This window comes from Dermochelys coriacea, chromosome 12 (assembly GCF_009764565.3).
Source record: "Dermochelys coriacea isolate rDerCor1 chromosome 12, rDerCor1.pri.v4, whole genome shotgun sequence".
In the NCBI taxonomy this organism is placed as follows: Eukaryota; Metazoa; Chordata; order Testudines; family Dermochelyidae; genus Dermochelys; species Dermochelys coriacea.
The window spans coordinates 19179118-19197445 of NC_050079.1; the positions used below are offsets into that span (position 1 = coordinate 19179118).

The window sequence follows — 18328 nt, forward strand, 5'->3', positions numbered from 1 at the left end:
TCCTGCCCTACCCTTTCCAAGCCTGCAGATCTTGAACTCCACCAAGGGATATCCATGGTATTAAGATGGTAGAGAGGTGGCAGGGAAATCTATGCCTGGAGGGCCCCTTCTGTATGCATAGCTCCAGGGAGTGATCTGGTATGGTATCTTAATTTATCAAACCAATTAACCTCAGGGCAGGGATCATCGTTTTCTAGGCCTGGTCTACACTACGGGGTTAGGTCGAATTTAGTCAATTTTAAAATGAATGCGTCCACACAACCAACCCCATTCCGTCGACTTAAAAGGCTCTTAAAATCGACTTCTGTACTCCTCCCTGGCGAGGGGAGTAGCGCTAAAATTGACCTTGCTGGGTTGAATTTGGGGTAGTACGGACACAAATCGATGGTATTGGCCTCCGGGAGCTATCCCAGAGTGCTCCATTGTGACCACTCTGGACAGCCCTTTGAACTCTGATGCATTAGTCAGGTACACAGGAAAAGCCCTGGGAACTTTTTGAATTTCATTTCCTGTTTGGTCAGTGTGGTGAACTCAGCAGCACAGGTGACCACGTAGTCCCCCCCACAATCGCAAACAAGCTCCAGCATGGACCGAAAGGGAGACACTGGATCTGATTGCTGTATGGAGAGAAGCATCTGTGCAAGCCGAACTCGGATCAAAAAGAAGAAATGCTAATATATTTGCCAAAATCTCACAGGGCATGGTGAAGAGATGCTACAACAGGGACACAAAGCAGTGCCATGTGAAAGTTAAGGAGCTCAGGCAAGCCTACCAAAAGACACAGAGGCAAACAGTCGCTCCGGGTCAGAGCCCCATACATGCCATTTCTATGATCAGCTGCATGCCATTCTAGGAGGGGACCCTACCACTACCCCACCACTATCCGTGGACACCTGCAAGGGGGGAGTCTCACGTAACAGGGAGGAGGAGGAGAATGCACAGCAGGCAAGCAGTGAATCCATTCTCCCCGCCAGCCAGGACCTTTTCATCACCCTGGAGCCAATACCCTCCGAAGGCGGGATCCTTGACCCTGAAGCTGGAGAAGGCACCTCTGGTGAGTGCACATTTGTAACTACAGTACAGGGTTTAAAAGCAATAGTGTTTAATGTTTGATTTGCCCTGAAGAATTGGGATGCATTCGCAGCCAGTACAGCTACTGGAAAAGTCTGTTCACATGTCTGGGGATGGAGCAGGAATCCTCCAGGGATATCTCCATGAAGCTCTCCTGGAGGTACAGGTACTCTGAAAGTATTCTGGAATCATTGCAGCCCAAAGCATGGCAGCAAATGGTCCTGGGTTTTGGTCACATTGAAGCAACATTCAATCTATATCTTTCTGTTAGCTTCAGAAGAGTGATATCATTCATGGTCACCTGGTTGAAATAGGGGAATTTTTGTAAGTGAACAGTAAAAGGACCCCGTTCATGCTGGGCTGTTTGCGCTTGGCTAAAAGGGATCATCCCGGAGAATAGCCATGCGGTGGGGTGGGGGGAGGTGTGTGCTGCACATCCATCCGAAAACCGCTGCCCTTCCTTTTAAATGTGAAACCCAACCCATTGCTTGCTGCGGGGAAAAAATGGCGCTGCAGTTTGAAACCATTCCCACATATTATGCATAAGAAGCCAACACCACGTACCCTTTGCCTTACCATGGCTGCAAGGAAACTGAATTCTGTTGCCCAGCTGTGTGTGATGTGTCACCATACCAGCAGGTGCTCAATATAAAAGGCAAAATGCGACCTTGTACCTAAAGAACATGTGCTGTCTTCTGTGAATTGTTTGATTCACTGTGAAAGAGTCTCCCTTTTGTTCTCGGAAATGTATCATCTTAAATTTCACTCTCCTTTTTTTATCTCCCACCAGGTGCAAATGTTTCTAGGCCCCCCTATCATCTCCGTCCCTGAGGTTATCGCAGATTAGAAGGCAAAAAAAACTGCACTCACAATGACATGTTTTCCGAGCTCATGCAGTCCTCCTGCAATGATAGGGCACAGCTGAATGCATGGAGGCATTCAGTGTTAGAGGCTAGGGAAGCATTAAGTGAGCACAAAGAGCAGAGGCAGGAGCACAAAGAGCAGAGGCAGGAGGCAATGCTAAGGCTCACAAGGGAGCAAACAGACATGATGAAGCGTCTGGTGCAGCTGCAGGAAAGCCAACAAGAGCACAGACCCCCTGCTGCATCCATTGTAGAACTGCCTGAACTCCTCCCCAGGTTCCATATCCTCCTCACCCAGATGCCCAAGAATGTGGTGGGGGGAGGCTCTGGGCACCCAGCCACTCCACTCCAGAGGATGGCCCAAGCAACAGAAGGCTGTCATTAAAACAGTTTGATTTGTAGTGTGGCTACAATAAGCAATGTGGCCTGGTCCTTCCCTACCCCGCTCCACCCGGGCTACCTTGTCAGTTAGCTCCCTTTTTTTTAATTAATTACTAAAGAGAGAATGCATGGTTTCAAAACAATAGTTACTTTATTTCGAAGGGGGGAAGGTGGTTGGCTTGCAGGGAATTAAAATCAACAAAGGGGGCAGGTTTGCATCAAGGAGAAATACACACAACTGTCACACCAAAGCCCAGCCAGTCATGAAACTGGTTTTCAAAGCCTCTCTCATGCACAGCGCACCTTGCTGTGTTCTTCTAATAGCCCTGGTGTCTGGCTGCTCAAAATCGGACGCCAGGCAATTTGCCTCAACCTCCCACCCTGCCATAAACGTCTCCCCCTTACTCTCACAGATATTATGAAGTGCACAGTAAGCAGCAATAACAATGGGAATGTTTGGTTGCACTGAGGTCTGACCTAGTCAGCAAACAGCACCAGGGAGCTTTTAAACTTCCAAAGGCACATTCTACCACCATTCTGCACTTGCTCAGCCTATAGTTGAACTACTACATTTAACTACTCCTTACTACTGTCCAGGCTGCCTGTGTATGGCTTCATGAGCCGTGGGAGCAAGGGGCAGGCTGGGTCCCCAAGGATAAATTTTGGTATGTCAACATCCCCAATGGTAATTTTCTGGTCTGGGAAGCAAGTCCCTTCCTGCAGCTGCTCAAACAGCCCAGAGTTCCTAAAGATGCCAGGGTCATGCATCTTTCCCAGGCATCCCACGTTGATGTCCATGAAACATCCCTTGTGATCCGCCAGTGCTTGCAGCACCGTTGAGAAGTACCCCTTGCCGTTTACGTACTGGTTGGCAAGGTGGTCCAGTGCCAAGATAGGGATATGCGTTCCGTCTATCGCCCCACCACAGTTAGGGAAACCCATTGCAGCAAAGCCATCCACATTTCCCAGAGTCACTACCCTTGATAACAGAACGTCAATGATTGCATTGGCTTCTTGGATCACAGCAGCTCCCACAGATTTGCCCACTCCAAATTGATTCCCATCTGACAGGTAGCAGTCAGGTGTAGCACGTTTCCACAGCGCTATCACCACTCGCTTCTCAGCTGTCAGGGTAGCTCTCATCTTGATATTGCTGCGCTTCAGGGTGAGGGAAAACAACTCAGAGTTCCAGGAAAGTGGTCTTACGCATGCAAAAGTTTTGCAGCCACTGAATCATCCCATACGTTCAACACTATGCGGTCCCACCAATCTGTGCTTGTTTGCCGGGCCCGGAATCAGCATTCCACTGTATCAACCTGCCCCACTGCCACCATGATGTCCCAATTGCCACAGCACGTGCTTTCAGGAACGTCTGCGTCCATGTCCTCATCAAAATCATCCTTGTGCTGGCGTCTCTTAGCCCAGTTCTGCATATACTGCAGGATAATGCGTGAGATGTTTACAATGCTCACAACAGCAGCGGTGAGCTGAGCGGGCTCCATGCTTGCTGTGGTATGGCATCTGCAGGAGAGCAGAGTTGCAGCGGAAGCGGTGGATGATGACAAATGCCATGAGAATAAATATTTATTCAGAACAACAAGAGGACCTGCGAGGTGGATTCATGGCACCAGGAGAGCAGAGTTGCAGCAGAAGCGGTGGATGATGACTGTTAGCAGTTGTACTGCATCGTCTGCTGACAACAGCACCCAGGACACAACAGCAGCAGTGACAGGGAGCTGAGCTGAGCGGGCTCCATGCTTGCCGTGGTATGATGTCTGCACAGGAAAAAAGGCATGAAACGATTGTCTGCTGTTGCTTTCATGGAGGGAGGGGCGACTGATGACATGTACCCAAAACCACCCACGACAATATTTTTGTCCCATCAGGCATTGGGAGCTTAACCCAGAATTCCAATGGGCAGCAGAGACTGTGGGATAGCTACCCACAGTGCACTGCTCCGTAAACTGATGCTAGCCACGGTAGTGAGGACGCACTCCGCCAACTTAATGTGCTTAGTGTGGACATATGCAATCGATTGTATAAAATCGATTTCTAAATTGACTTCTATAAAATCGACCTAATTTCGTAGTGTAGCTATACCCTATGTTTCTATACAGATCCCTGTTCTGGACTATGGCCTCTCAACACTAGTGCAATATTACTTCAACTTGTTTTATTATTAACATTGCCATGTTTAGCAATAACTATATTTTAAACGTTGTAAATATTATAATGAACCACATACTATAGATGAAGGTCTTAATTCAAGAGTATGTGCTTGAGTGCATTCCTGAATCAGGCCAAAAGCAATAATGTGAACAGAGAAATCAAGGGTCCAGTCCTGCTAAGCCTTGCCCTTTAACTTCAATGGGTCACACTTGCATTTGAGTGTGGAAGAAAACTGGGTGGTAATATTGAGTGGGGTTTTTTTCTATAGCATTTTAGTGCATTGTAAAGGAGTATAGTAATATGGCATGCCACAGTGACTGACTTGAAAAGAAGAATGTACTCAAGATTCTAACTCTTATCACAGGTTCCTTATCACTCCTCAGTAGTAACTATGTAGATTTGATATTCCAAAATAGTGGGTGGGATCTGTCATGCTGCTAAACTATAATGTGCTTTTTACAGAAATAAAATCCCTTTCCCTAAATAGGGACAGCTGGCTAGTATAAGAGGATCTGCAGGTAGCACCAGCTGTCTCTTTCCTCTGAAAGTTAGTGCCACACCCTAAGATACACTGTTCCAAATGGATGGTTTTTGTTAGTCTCTTGTTGTTGTATACAAGTGTGATTTTTCTTTTTAAAGGTGGGCAGAATATTGGAGTAAACCACATACCATCTACACAGTGTGACAACTGGGTTCGGACAAGCAATGGAGGCCATTTTGCTTCACCAAACTATCCTAATTTGTACCCACCAAACCAGGAGTGTGTCTACATTTTAGAAGGTACTAACATCCTCTTCCTCCTTTGGTGTATTGTATTCTTACTGTTGAAAGTATAGGAAGTGGAACTATTCTGCTATTCTGTTTATATTAAGTAAAGTCACTTGGACGCTATTGGTAATATGTTGATTTGCTTCTGCTGATGTTAGGTTGAGTAAGGAGGGGACACGTTTGTGCTACAAAACAGTAACTACAAATTCCTGGAATAGTTAAACATTTACGAATTAACACAAAACCCTTATTTAGTGACAATTAGGGATGTATCAGGTCCCTCCCAAATCCTTGAAAGCATAGAAATAACAAGTTTAAAGGAGAAGTCTTCAGCTTTCCTCACTACTGTCACATCATCTACAGCAGTGGTCTCCAAACTTTTTGAATCACGCACCCCCAGGGCCAGCTCTGGGGAAGCAAAAAAAAGCTGCCGCCGAAGTCAGAGTGGAGAGAGCCGAGCTGCCACCGGCGTGCTGCCGAAGACTGAGCTCCTTCGGCAGCACTCCTCCTGCTGCGCACCCCCAGGGATAGTCTTGCGCACCCCACTTTGGAGATCACTGATCTACAGTACTAATGCACTCTGAAAAGGACACTCTGCCATCTCCACCTCTTCAAAAAGACAGTATCTATCCCCATCTTCATCCAACTCAGTGTCGCACAGAATCTCAAAGCTGACCTTGTGCCCGTCTGTATGAGCAGGGAGACACACATCTGGCTGTCCTGTAGCCTGTTCATTTGCAAACTTAGGGTGCTTCAGTGTGGCTGAGCTCCCCGTTAAGGTTGTGTGATGGGGAAAAAAAAATCCCACTAACTCAAAAAATGTACTGCAGTGAGAGTTTGCTGAGTAAGGACTGCAGGACTTGGGCCACACTGAACAGATTCCTCTCATAGGGATTCATATAAAACCAGTTAAGTCCATAGAAGGACGCCCCACTCATCCCCACATTGACTTCAGTGGGATTGTCCTCAGACCTCTAGTGATGAAACTAAATATTCCTGTGTCACTGCAAGTCTCCTTTACAATATCCTGTGGTGAGTTTTCAGTTTCAGTGGTGTCTTATCCATGTAGTATAGTATATTTGGTTTTCTCTTGTGTGCATTTATGGTCCTTTGTGTCTTATTTATGACCGAATATACTTCGAGGCAGATATTCTGCCATGCTCTGATCCCTTTGCCCTGCGCAGGCCACGTGGAATGTGCTGAGACTGGCCACAGACTCCTAGTGGGGAAATTCCCCTGGCATGAGGGAGTTCCCAACAGGCAGAAAGCTGGTTCCTCTGCCTCCCTCCCTACAGCTCCCAGTGCAAAGATGAGAAGGGAGCATGGGCGAGTACAATGCCCTCCAGCAATTTCCAGGAGGTATATAGTCCCTTAGGTATCACTGCCAGCAGGTAGATGTTAAAGCAGCTCCATGCTTCTCTACTCCACAAGTCAAAGTCTAAAGATTAATTTGGTATAGTATATAGCTAGTGTGACTTGAGGTGCCTAGGGTAGCCCACAATGAAAATGCCCATGGCAGACTGCAAAAAGAAGAGCGGATTCAACCACCAATTTTGGGAAACATTGTCATTAGATTAACCAACCAGTTACACGCTGTGCTCCTGATCCATCACACTGGTTATCAAGAATCTTTTAAATCACATAGCCCCCTTTATTGCATCCCAATCTCTGGCTCCCAACGAGCAAATAGGTCCAGTAAAGTGAGAAGTTATTTAAACTCTACTCACTATACAGAAGGTTCTTCTGATCCCCAAAGGGCCAGCCACTACTAGTTTGCCAGATCACTACTAGTTTGGATTTTACCCAAAATACCACACGGCTAGCCAATCCTTTACTATCTAAAACAAAAGTTTATTATAAAAGAAAGGAAAGAGGAGACTTGTTAAATGATGAAAGCAATCAGATACATACATATGACTTCAGAGTCCATATATAAGGGTTTTAGCAGCGTTGGTGAGTTGGCTGGCTTGTGAAGTCCCTCTGGAACACATCCAAAGCTTGGATGGGTCACTCAGTCCTTTATTCAAAGGACCACCCAAGATGATATTGATTTTTGTAGAGAAGGTACTCCAGAGGTGAGAAGCAGGATTGAAGACAAAAAGGCAGCTGCATCTTCTTCATTTTATATCCTTTGCCATGTGGCTTGTACATCCTTTGTCTCGAACACAAGCTCACAGCACATGGGCATGGAAAAGAATGTGGAGTCCCCTGTGAACAGGCATGTTCCTACATGTCCTGCTGACTCATAGGTGTAGCCCCTGGCTTCTTCCAATGGGCTCATTGCCCAGTTGATTGCTCTCAATGAGCCATGAATCAGGCTGGATACTGCTGATTCCAATCTGTCTGGGGTGTCGCCCAGAAACACAGCACAAGTTTGAGATTCAAATATATCTCGCATATTAAGTTATAATAACTCATGATACAAAGATGATATATACATATAAACAAGATTATCATATTTAGCAAATGACTTTTCCACTGATACCTTACATGGCATATCTTGTAAGATTCATTGCAACTTTGATATTGGTATCAATAATTTTATAAATTGTCACTCGTATTCCATAGTGATGTTGATAGAACAAAGAATTTTCAAACTATACACGGAGTAGGTGGGCGCCACAAGAAAGGCACAAAAAAGAACCTTGGGTACTTGCACTTCGTGCCTGATTCAAAGCCCATTGAAGTCAGAGACTCCCTTTGACTCCACTGGGGTTTAGATCAAGTTCCTGGCTGTTGAACTTTAGACACCCACATTTGAATAATGAATGTGTATATGAATCCTAGTGTATATTGTAGGTGCTATTTAAACTCTCAGCAAAGATCCAGTTATGAAAAGCCTTTAGAGAGTCACCTTTCACTCATGTAGTTGAAGAGTCTGAAAAACAGTGAGTTAGAAGAAATCTGGGCTTCATTTTCAGAAACATTTGACTAATGAACACCAAGGACCCAGCTGTCAGTCAAGACCTCCTTTTCAACTCCCCCTGCCCATCTTTTTCCCCTTTCTCTCCCTGCTTTGTCTGTATTATCTCCCCATTCGTTGTAAAAGATTGACTTATTTGATTTTTTGTAGTTTAATACCAAGGCTGTTAAAATGTTTGTGAGTGTGTATGCTAGAGGTGATGATTTTAAGCTTTTTGTGGGGGGTAGAGTTCTTTGTGATGTTTGTATTAAAATAATAAAAACCTTACAGCCTACTGAAAAAATGCAAAGGTTATCTGATTATGCAGAAGGCATTCTAATTATACAGGGTGTCAGAATTACTGCAAAAAGAAAAGGAGTACTTGTGGCACCTTAGAGACTAACAAATTTATTAGAGCATAAGCTTTCGTGAGCTACAGCTCACTTCATCGGATGCATTTGGTGGAAAAAACAGAGGAGAGATTTATATACACACACTATTTCCCCATGGTATTTCTCCCTCCCACCCCACCCCCCACTGTTCCTCTGATATTCTTGTTAACTGCTGGAATTAGCCTACCTGCTTGTCACCATGAAAGGTTTTCCTCCTTTCCCCCCCCTGCTGTTGGTGATGGCTTATCTTAAGTGATCAAGCTTACTAGACTTATTTGAGAAGTGTCACATGCCTCTGATTTTTACACTTTTTGAGTTTTGTTGCTTCATTATTTCACTGCCTAATGTCAGTATTTCACACATCTATCAATTAATACTGTGTTGAAACTTTTATTGTGTTGTAGCTGCTCCACGCCAAAGAATTGAGTTGACCTTTGAGGAACCTTATTACATAGAACCCTCCTTTGAATGTCGATTTGATCATCTTGAAGTTCGAGATGGACCTTTTGGTTTTTCCCCTCTCATCAATCGTTACTGTGGTCTGAAAAGTCCTGCACTAATTAGATCAACAGGGAGGTTTATGTGGATAAAGTTTACTTCGGATGAGGAGCTAGAAGGAGAGGGATTTCAAGCAAAATACTCATTTATACCAGGTAAAGATAACATATTAAATAGCTTCTTACATTGTCTAGTTGTTGTTATGCTCAGACAGAATTTCAAACTAATATCAAGGTACAAATTCAAGATTTTAATATCTCAGTTCCGTCTACTCCCATGAACTTAGTAGCTGTTTATACTGGCAATTTGGAGCTGTATTTTGTGATTGGTATAGCTGTGAGCAGGGTTAGATAACATGGTGGCTAAAAACATCTTAGCACTGTCAGCCCTACAGCTTCCTCTATTGCTGAAGCTGAGGGAGCTAAACCTGGTGGAAAATTACAGGCCCTAATTTTCAGAGTAAAGAGGTCAATGCTGAGGGTTTTAGGGAATTCTCCCACAGTTGTTCTACAACCAGCACAGCTCTATGGGTGCTGTAGTAGGAATGTTAGTGTAAACTAGCTGCTGGAAATTTCCCCACCATATTATCTATGTTAGCATGACATGATGTCAAAAACATTAGCAGCCAGTCTGCACTACCATTCCAAACTTTTTAGCACGGGTGCTAGAATAGCACTGAAGGAATGCGCGAAGAATCCTCGGCATAGCCAGTCTGGGAGTGGAGGGTGCTCAACACCTCATAGTGGTTGCACAGCACTTGACCGATTTAGGCCTTTAGTCTGTGATGTGGACTATGCCCGTCTCGTGTCTCCTTTTTTAAAGGGATACTAAGTGGACTGAACTAATGTTTGAAAATTGTTTACTGAGACTGTGGTAACTTTTTAAACATTGGCATCCATCAAATCACTATTGATTATTTTAGAGCTTCATAATAAGGTCTGACACGTTTTCACATTGACTCAAGAGTTCTTAATATTTGATCAAAAATCCACATTTGTAAGGATGCCTGTCGGTCCATTTGTGGTCCTTTTCAGAGCTGCCTTAATCTGTGAAGAAAAACATACATGTATAATAGTGTAAATATGTATTTTTTTTCCGAAGAGGGCAACATGCCTGTGGAAGGCATTAGTCTGTAGCCCTGTCTACACAAGCAATTGTAAATCATGGTAAGAACCTGGAAACAGAGCATAATTGCTGATTCACAGCTTGTATACAGCCTATACTAACAACTCTAAGAATGGTAAGAGTTTTATTTACCACACAATCACTTTCCATAATAGCACTAAGCTAACCCAGTCTTGAGAACATCCTCACAAACATAGTTTAAGAAACTGAACATGATAAAGAAATTTAAGATGGCTTAAAAGAGGGTAGCAAGGCTTGTGTTTAAACCGTGCTGCTTTCTCCAATATGAAAAGGAATACTAGTGGCGCCTTAGAGACTAATTTGTTAGTCTTGAAGGTGCCACAAGTATTCCTTTTCTTTTTGTGAATACAGACTAACACAGCTGCTACTCTGAAACATTTCTCCAATATGCATCATTAGTCAAAAGCCAGGGCCATGTTGTGGTTTCTAAGCCAACATTTACATGGGGCAGGAATAGCAGGGAGGATATAGCATGGAAGGGCTGCCACAGCAGCTGTAATGAGGCATACAGACTGTCTCTGAAGGTGCTAGAAGAAGCATGTTCCTACTTGCTGCCTCCTTTAATGTGTAGCATATAGTTCCTCTGCAGGCTTCAGACCAGTAGCTCAATCTGTGTGCAGTGGGCCATAGTTTCCTCCCCTTCCCTGCTTATGTAAAGTGATAGGATTAGTGCAGCTTGCACTCAAGGAGCTCAAGAATATGGATTCTGCTGTCTCCCTGTGCCAAAGCATCTTCCCTACACCCTCTTTGATCCTGAGCTGTGTGCCCCTGATTAGAGGCAAACAGAATCTGGTACTAAATGTACCAACTAGGGCAAGGGTGGACAAATTTTTTGGCGTGAGGGCCACATTGGGTTTTGGAAATTGTATAGAGGGCTGGTTAGGATAGGCTGTGCCTCCCCAAACAGCCTGGCGTGGCCCCGCCTCCTGATGGGTCTCCTCCCTCCCATCTATCCTCCTCTGCTTCTCGCCTCCTGATGTCCTGTCCCACCCCTGAACCACTGCCCCCCACCACCCCATCCAACCCCTCCTCTCATTCCTGATTGCCCTTCCCCATCCAACCACCCCTTCTCCCTGTCCCCTGACTGCCCCCTGCCACCTCATCCAACCTCCCCTCCTTCCTGACTGACCCCCCCGGGACCCCTACCCCCATTCAACCTCCCTTTTCCCCACCCTCTGACCGCCCAGACCCCTGTCCATGCCCCCCCTCAAACTCCCCTGCCCTCTATCCAACATCCCCCCCCCCCCCCGCCCTCTTACTGTGCTGCCTGGAGCACCAGTGATTGTAGCTCGGCTGGAGCCAGCCACGCCACCATGCAGCACCGAGCACTGGGTCAGGCCGGGCTCTGAAGCTGCACTGCCCCAGGAGCTTGCTGCCCCAAGCATTGTGCCGGCAGCGCAGCAAGGTGAGGCTGTGGGGGAGGAGGGACAGCAGAGGAGGGGCTGGGGACTAGCTTCCCAGGACAGGAGCTTCGGGGCCAGGCAGGAGGGTCGGCCTGCGGACCGTAGTTTGCCCACTTCTGGATTAGGGTATAATCTCAGGCATGCAAAACTGGAGGAAATGGCTTAATGGGCTAAGCATCAGCTTTTGAAATACATAGATTCTCTGGAACCATGGTTTCAAATCCTAAGAGTGTTGACTCAGCTCTTCATTCTGCTGAGGCAGATTGAGCATGTTATGGGGGCAGGGGGCGGAGAAGAGGAATATTTTGGTTGCAAGCTCATTTAAAAAAAAAAAAACTGAGGTTATGTTTGCTCTGTGTAGAAATAAAGTTCCTATGGCACTTTTGGTGAGAGAGGATTTGATCCAATGTCCTTGTGCAGAATGCTCTGCTCTGCTCCAGGTGGCTTTATTTTAGATACTGTACATATAGTTATAAGCACTTTAGGATCCTTTGGGACCAAAAGCAAAATATAAATGTCAGATATTGCTACAAGTGTTGTATACACGGGGGTAACTGCTTTATGTTCCCTCTCTTTCCCAGACATGCCCTTCATCTCCAGAATCATAGAAAAATATTATACATTAGTACAAGTGTTCAACAGAACTGTTTTCACTCTGCTATGGATTTCGTTTCTCATGCTGTTCCGATTAGCATGGGTCACTAAACCTTTGGGAACGGTGTGGGATGTGTTAAAATGTTCCTGCAGGGGTTGTATGGATGTGTGCGCCAAGCTACCTTCCAAAGCAATTTAACCAATATGTCATTCTCAAAACCAAGTTAGCTTAGTGCTAGCAAGGCTCAGGCTTGTATTCTAAATCTGCCACGCACATATTTATTTTTGTGGTGGACTGTAATGACTGTGAAAGAACTATTATATTCTGTTTTCATTCTTTTACATTTTCACAATATGTTTAAATATTTTAAGTACCAGTGACAATGAACAAAAATAAGAAAAAAGAAATTAAGCCTCACAAAACACTTAAATGGCACTAAGTAATTGACTTAAATTCACAAAAAAGAGCAAATTCAGAAAGGAGGTTGAAACTCTCACTTGCAGAGGTTTCCCTACAGTGAACATATGTGCCAGACACTCTAGTTCAATGGTAGTGGGCCAAGGATGGAATTTTCCGAACTGTCTTAAGTATTTAAGTCAATCAGGATTTATGCATTTTTTGTTTAACTGTAAATCCCTTTTATAGATAAAGACCCACATAAAGAGCCAAATTCTGTGCCTTGAGCTCAGTGGGACCAGGATTTGGTCCACAATGGACATGCAGCCATTGCATGGGCAAAAACACTACCATCTGCACAATAATAAGTCAGATTAGCATTTGCCCACACACTTTGTGGAGCTGTTTGTGTACTGGAACGCTGGTGTACAAAAATTCAGGTTTTGCCTGTGCAACACATGCACATGTAACTTGCAAGGCTCACCTGTTGAGTTGTGTGTGGGGGAAAAATACTAAACTGCTCATGAAAATGTGAGTGCTTGCACATGCAATGGTGCATGCTCATTTTGGACCAAATTCTGGTTCCACTGAAATGAAGAGACACATGCTGGAGCTTTCTGTTGCTCCTCTGCTGTGGACCTCTTTGAAAAAATCTGCTCTGAACTCATGAGCAGTACAATTTCCAGGCAGGTATGTATAGAACACAGTTCAAGAGAAACCTAGGGCTAAATTCTGCCCTTAGATGCATGTCTGTGGCTACCAGTGACTTCAATGGGAGACGTGTGTATCCAAGGGAAAATCTTGGTCCTTGTTGCTTGTTTACCCTTCATTGTAATGTTTGAGTACATTAGTAATTCCAAAACTCTGATATTGCAACATCAGATTGCACTAGTAAACCTCTTCTACCTGATGCTGTACAGAGCTACTTGTATACCCTTTGATTCTGCAGTCTGATGTGCACAGGTAGATCCCTGTGCCCTTGTGGAGCTCTGTTGATTTTAGTGCAAGCCAGCACAGGTGCAGAGATCCATCAGTGCAGATCAGGTTGTAGGATTAGGTGGGAATAAAAAAAAAAAGGAAATTCTAGTGTGGTGTTAACAACCTCCATTATATTAGAAATATTAAACCATCTTAGTGAGGTACAGTCACTTATCATGGAATCAAGCATCAGGTAACAAGAGCATCACATCTCTCCCATTGATTCAATATCTGTTCTAGCACTTCATATTTTGTGGTGTGTTAGGAAATTGTCTCTAGATTGTGTTAAACCTTGAAGTGACTCTCAACTGCCAGCCCCAATGATTTATGACTTCTTTTGTTGCAGATCCAGACTTCACTTACCTAGGAGGTATTTTAAATCCCATCCCAGGTCTAGTATTACAATACCAATTTATTTGTACATGAAATCTTTAATCAATCTCATCTTGCATTTGACAGCGAGTTGTATGTTCTTTCTAGACTGCCAGTTTGAGCTTTCAGGAGCTGATGGAATAGTACGTTCCAGTCAAGTAGAACAAGAAGAGAAAACAAAACCTGGACAAGCAATTGACTGCATATGGACAATTAAGGCTACTTCAAATGCTAAGGCAAGTCCATTTATATCATTCAATATATAATGGGCTTCTAAAGCCCATTAGTAATAGGGAATGGTCATTAGTAATTATTTACAAAATGTCTCACTTTCAGCTATTGGCAGTTGAGGAAATTAAGATAGATACTTGTTTCTGAAATAAATGTAACTGCAGGTCCATGGTGATGCAGCTAGTTAGCTGCAGACAAAGGGTAGTCTTAGGTAATGTCTGTTTCCTGATATGTGAGCAAAATCGGGAATTTATATAACCTCTATACCTGTGCCTACAGAACTGGAGTCTGTGAATAGAAACAGAGTCTTATTCCACTCCAATTAGTCAGTGGGAACTTTGCCATGGGATTCAGTGAGAAAAGAATCAGGCCTGCTCAGACATATACCATTGAACCTCCTTTCTAAAATGGGTCACATTTGTAGCATGTGGAAATCTTGTATATTCAGTTTGTAGATTACTACATATGAGTGTGTCACTGAAGTTTTACCATCTTATGCATTAACCAAGTAACTGTTTCTGAGATTCTTCTTTGAGTATGTGTCATTGTAGCTGTACTTGTGCCTAATGCACACAAGACTGGATTCTTTCAATAGCCGTGACAGTCAGGGTCGAGCACATCCCTTGTGCAGCCTCATCCTCCCGTAAGAGGGCATAAAGGGTGGAGTGGCTGTGTCCCTCCCTCAGCTCTCATAGTCAACATGGCAGTGAGACAGAACCTGGTGAGTGTCCAAGCTGCAATACTCTAAAGCTTTCTTCCACCAAATTTATGAAGAAATCTTACCTTCACACTCAAAACATGAAAGGAGATTTATATAAATAAAAATGCTAATCCTCCTGTGCAGTGGGGCAAAGTGTGTTGCACCAATTGCCATGCCTCATGATGGACTTCAAACCCTGGCCATCCTATGACTGACTGACTGACCTCCGTCAAGGTCGATGTCCCTTTTGCATAGAGGTGATTCACCTTTTCTTCCAGGGCTTATAAATGCAGGTACACTTGGCTCAAACTACAGACTAGATCTACAAACTACTGCTAGATCAGTCCATGAGGGCCATTTTGAGCTCACAGAATGCTCCTTACATCACCTCACTCAGACTGTCTTCCTTGTGGCTATCTCTTCAGCCAGCAGAGTAAGTGAGCTTCAGGCGCTTATGGCTAGACACCTACTGCAGTATTTCAGAGCGAAATAATGCTAATAAGACCTCACCCAAAATTAATTCAAACCAAAACCACACTCAACACAGGAAAAAAGTTGCACACACTAAATGTATCCTGGTCTTTGGTTTAGTCCTGTCAATGTAATGAAGCAATCAAACTATTGTCCCATCTTTCTGGCTATAGCCAAGGTAATCTCATCACAATGACTTGCATTGAATTAACTATTTTGAATCTCACTGTTAGACAGTTGGTGTACCTCACCCACTGAACATCAAGGCTCACTCCACCTGCTTCAGGAATTTATATGCCATGCAGTGGATGTGGAGTAAACCACTGACCTTGGTGAAATGTTAGAGCTGGAATTTAGCTGCTAGGTCAGATGCCAAGTTCAGGAAAGCAGTACACAATTGTTCAATGGATGCAACATAAACTCTATCCTGAGGGGAATGGGGATACTGCTTACAAGTCACCTACAGTGCAGTCCAAGTTGTCACATACTCTAAGAAAAAAACAGTTTCTTACCCTACACTAACTATGGTTCTTTAAGATAATGTAGGTAGTGTGGATCCCATGACTCTCCCTCCATCCTCGCTTTTAAAGAATCCCATCTCAAGCACACCTACAGTGGGATCCACACTGACTGCATCTTGAAGAACTATAATTCCTATAGGGTAAGTAATAGCTGTTTATGCTGCATGCCTACTTGTGATAGGATAAAAAATAGCATGATGAGAGAAAAAAAAATGTAGGGAAAGGAAGTAAATATTCTCTACCCTAATGGAAATAAAACCAGTTGTTGAAAGTCAAGGGGGCTTGATCTTTCAGGGTACTGAGCACCCTCAACTCCCAGAAGAATTGAGGGTAGCCAGCACTTTGTGGGATTAGATCCAGAGTGCCAAATATATCTTCTGTGGTACAAATGCAAGAGATATAAATATTCTTCAGTAGAGCTGAATCAGAAAATGGGTGGTGTCTTTCCCTCCTCGCAAAAAAATGGACTTGGTTTTTTAACAAACTTTTTTTTGGCTGAAACCTTTAGCAAAAATTCAGTTTTCCACAGTTTTTCAGTTTTGAGTTGAAAAATCAGTTTAGACAAAAAACTTTCGAACAGCCCTGGTTCTCCAGCTTCCCAAATAATACGAAAAATAACTACCTAAACCATAAGAATAATAGGGGACAAAAGAGTCGGGTAACTACAGCAGAATAAAATAACTAAATAAATAAAATAAATAAATAATAAATAATAAATAAATAAATAAATAAAATAAATAAAACTACAGCAGAATAAAATAACTTTATTGCACGTTTTGAGAAAGTGACTCATAACTCCCAAGAGCTCTATCCTAGAGTGAGTTATAGAAATTGTCATTCCAGAAATGATTTTACAAAAATCATTTTTGTCTTGTTTTCTATTTGGAGTACTCCATGCCTAAATTATTTTAATTTTTGAATGTTGCTTAAAGCCAATTCTGTAGTTGAGTGGCTCTTGAGACTAGATTATTTTCCTAAATGATTTGAGCTTTACACTTATTTTTAAACTGTCGTGCTAAAAATTGGTCTCCTGGTTTTGACAGGATTTTGACATTGAACAGTTGTATGACGTAGCCTCGGGTGTTTTGCTCTTTGGAAAAAGAGAAGGTTTTCAATTTCCCAAATTTGTTTTTATTTTTTTTATAATAAAAAATAAATCTGAAAATTTACAGTCATTGACTTTAAAAAAAGCTTATGCATCACTGAAATTCTGAAATAACCTTCAAGGATTCAGAAAAGTTCTATAATATATTAATCAACATTCTAATGAGGAAGCCTCTGATACTATTAACTTCTCTGTGGGCAGCAGAAATCCTGAAAATTCTTTTCAGTAGCATAGAAACCAGACGCATCTTTCACTGAGCAGAAACTTTTTGGAAAAATTGTGTTCTTGATTTGTATACACAGCACAGAGCAAGGGTGCAATATGAGTGCTAGCTTGAGTATTAATGTTTTATTCCTTCCATTATAGTTCCACAGCAGGAATAAAAATCCAATTAAGCAATAGTTATGAGAGTTACATATTTCAGGCTAAATGCTGAACACTTGCAGCTCTGACTGACTTCAGGGGGATATAAGGTCAACAAAAGCTACAGCTGCTGTAATAATGGGGGACAGTGAGGAGAGACAAGAAACTCATCTAAATGGTACTTTGCAATACTGAGCTGACTGAAGTAGGTTACAGTGAAAAAGTTTTAGATATAAACTACTAGAGAAAGTATTTTCTCACATTAAGGGGAAAAAATAATATGGGACACACTGGCTTTCAAACATGGTGTGTAAGGGGCATGCTACCAGCATTTTGCCTGTGAAGAACACTGGGAGTTGGAATGGCTTGGGGTACTAAGGGTGCTAGGGAGAAATGTACTAGCCTGCCACCCATTAAGTTGCCTGTGGGCCTTGCTACTGTTTGGAGATACCCTTAGTGTATCTGACTCAGGTTGTAGGGCTCTATAAAATTGCAGTGTAGACAGCAGAGCCCTGGCTGCAGCCCAAGCCTGGATATCTGCATTGCAACAAACCCAAATCAGCTGACCCAGGCCAGCCGCTGGTACTTTATTGTAGTGTAGACATACCCTAAAAGTTTCGTAGTGCACTTTGTTTGAAATGGCAGTATGTCAAAACAAACAGCAATACGTGAAAGCACGCTACAGAACTTTAAGTGCCCAGTGGCAGGGCCTACACAACAACTTAGCATGGCAAGCTCGTGTCCTGTACATTCACACCCTGGTTTGCTGCTCACTAGATGTCTGTGCAGATAAGCTCTTAATATGGTTTAAAGATGAAGTTTTTAAAAGCACTAAATAACTAAGGATCACAAGTCCAAGTGACTCTCACTAGTCCCTTTAATACTTGGGGGAGGCAGGAGAAGGAGGATTTTCAAAGGAACTTGTCATTCTGATGTAGAAATTTAAACATTTGTATGCAAATAAACCATGATCTTTTTTTTTTAAACTTACAAAATCGTGTTA

General features: G+C 43.2%; 1 protein-coding gene across 5 annotated transcripts in view; it reads left to right on the top strand.

The window, feature by feature from the left end:
• Nucleotides 1-18328, top strand: part of NETO2 (neuropilin and tolloid like 2) — a 66138-nt gene that overhangs the window by 18715 nt on the left and 29095 nt on the right. For 3 of the 5 annotated variants that reach the window (XR_006275024.1, XM_038368823.2, XM_038368827.2), the window contains exons 3-6: nucleotides 5124-5264; nucleotides 8951-9199; nucleotides 13909-13953; nucleotides 14043-14170. Coding sequence is in view for 4 of the 5 variants with exons in the window: in XM_038368823.2 (XP_038224751.1) it covers nucleotides 5124-5264; nucleotides 8951-9199; nucleotides 13909-13953; nucleotides 14043-14170 (563 nt within the window). In the remaining variant the exon portion in view is untranslated. The remainder of the gene's footprint in view (nucleotides 1-5123; nucleotides 5265-8950; nucleotides 9200-13908; nucleotides 13954-14042; nucleotides 14171-18328) is intronic. The other 2 variants (XM_038368824.2, XM_038368826.2) reach the window with 2 other exon arrangements.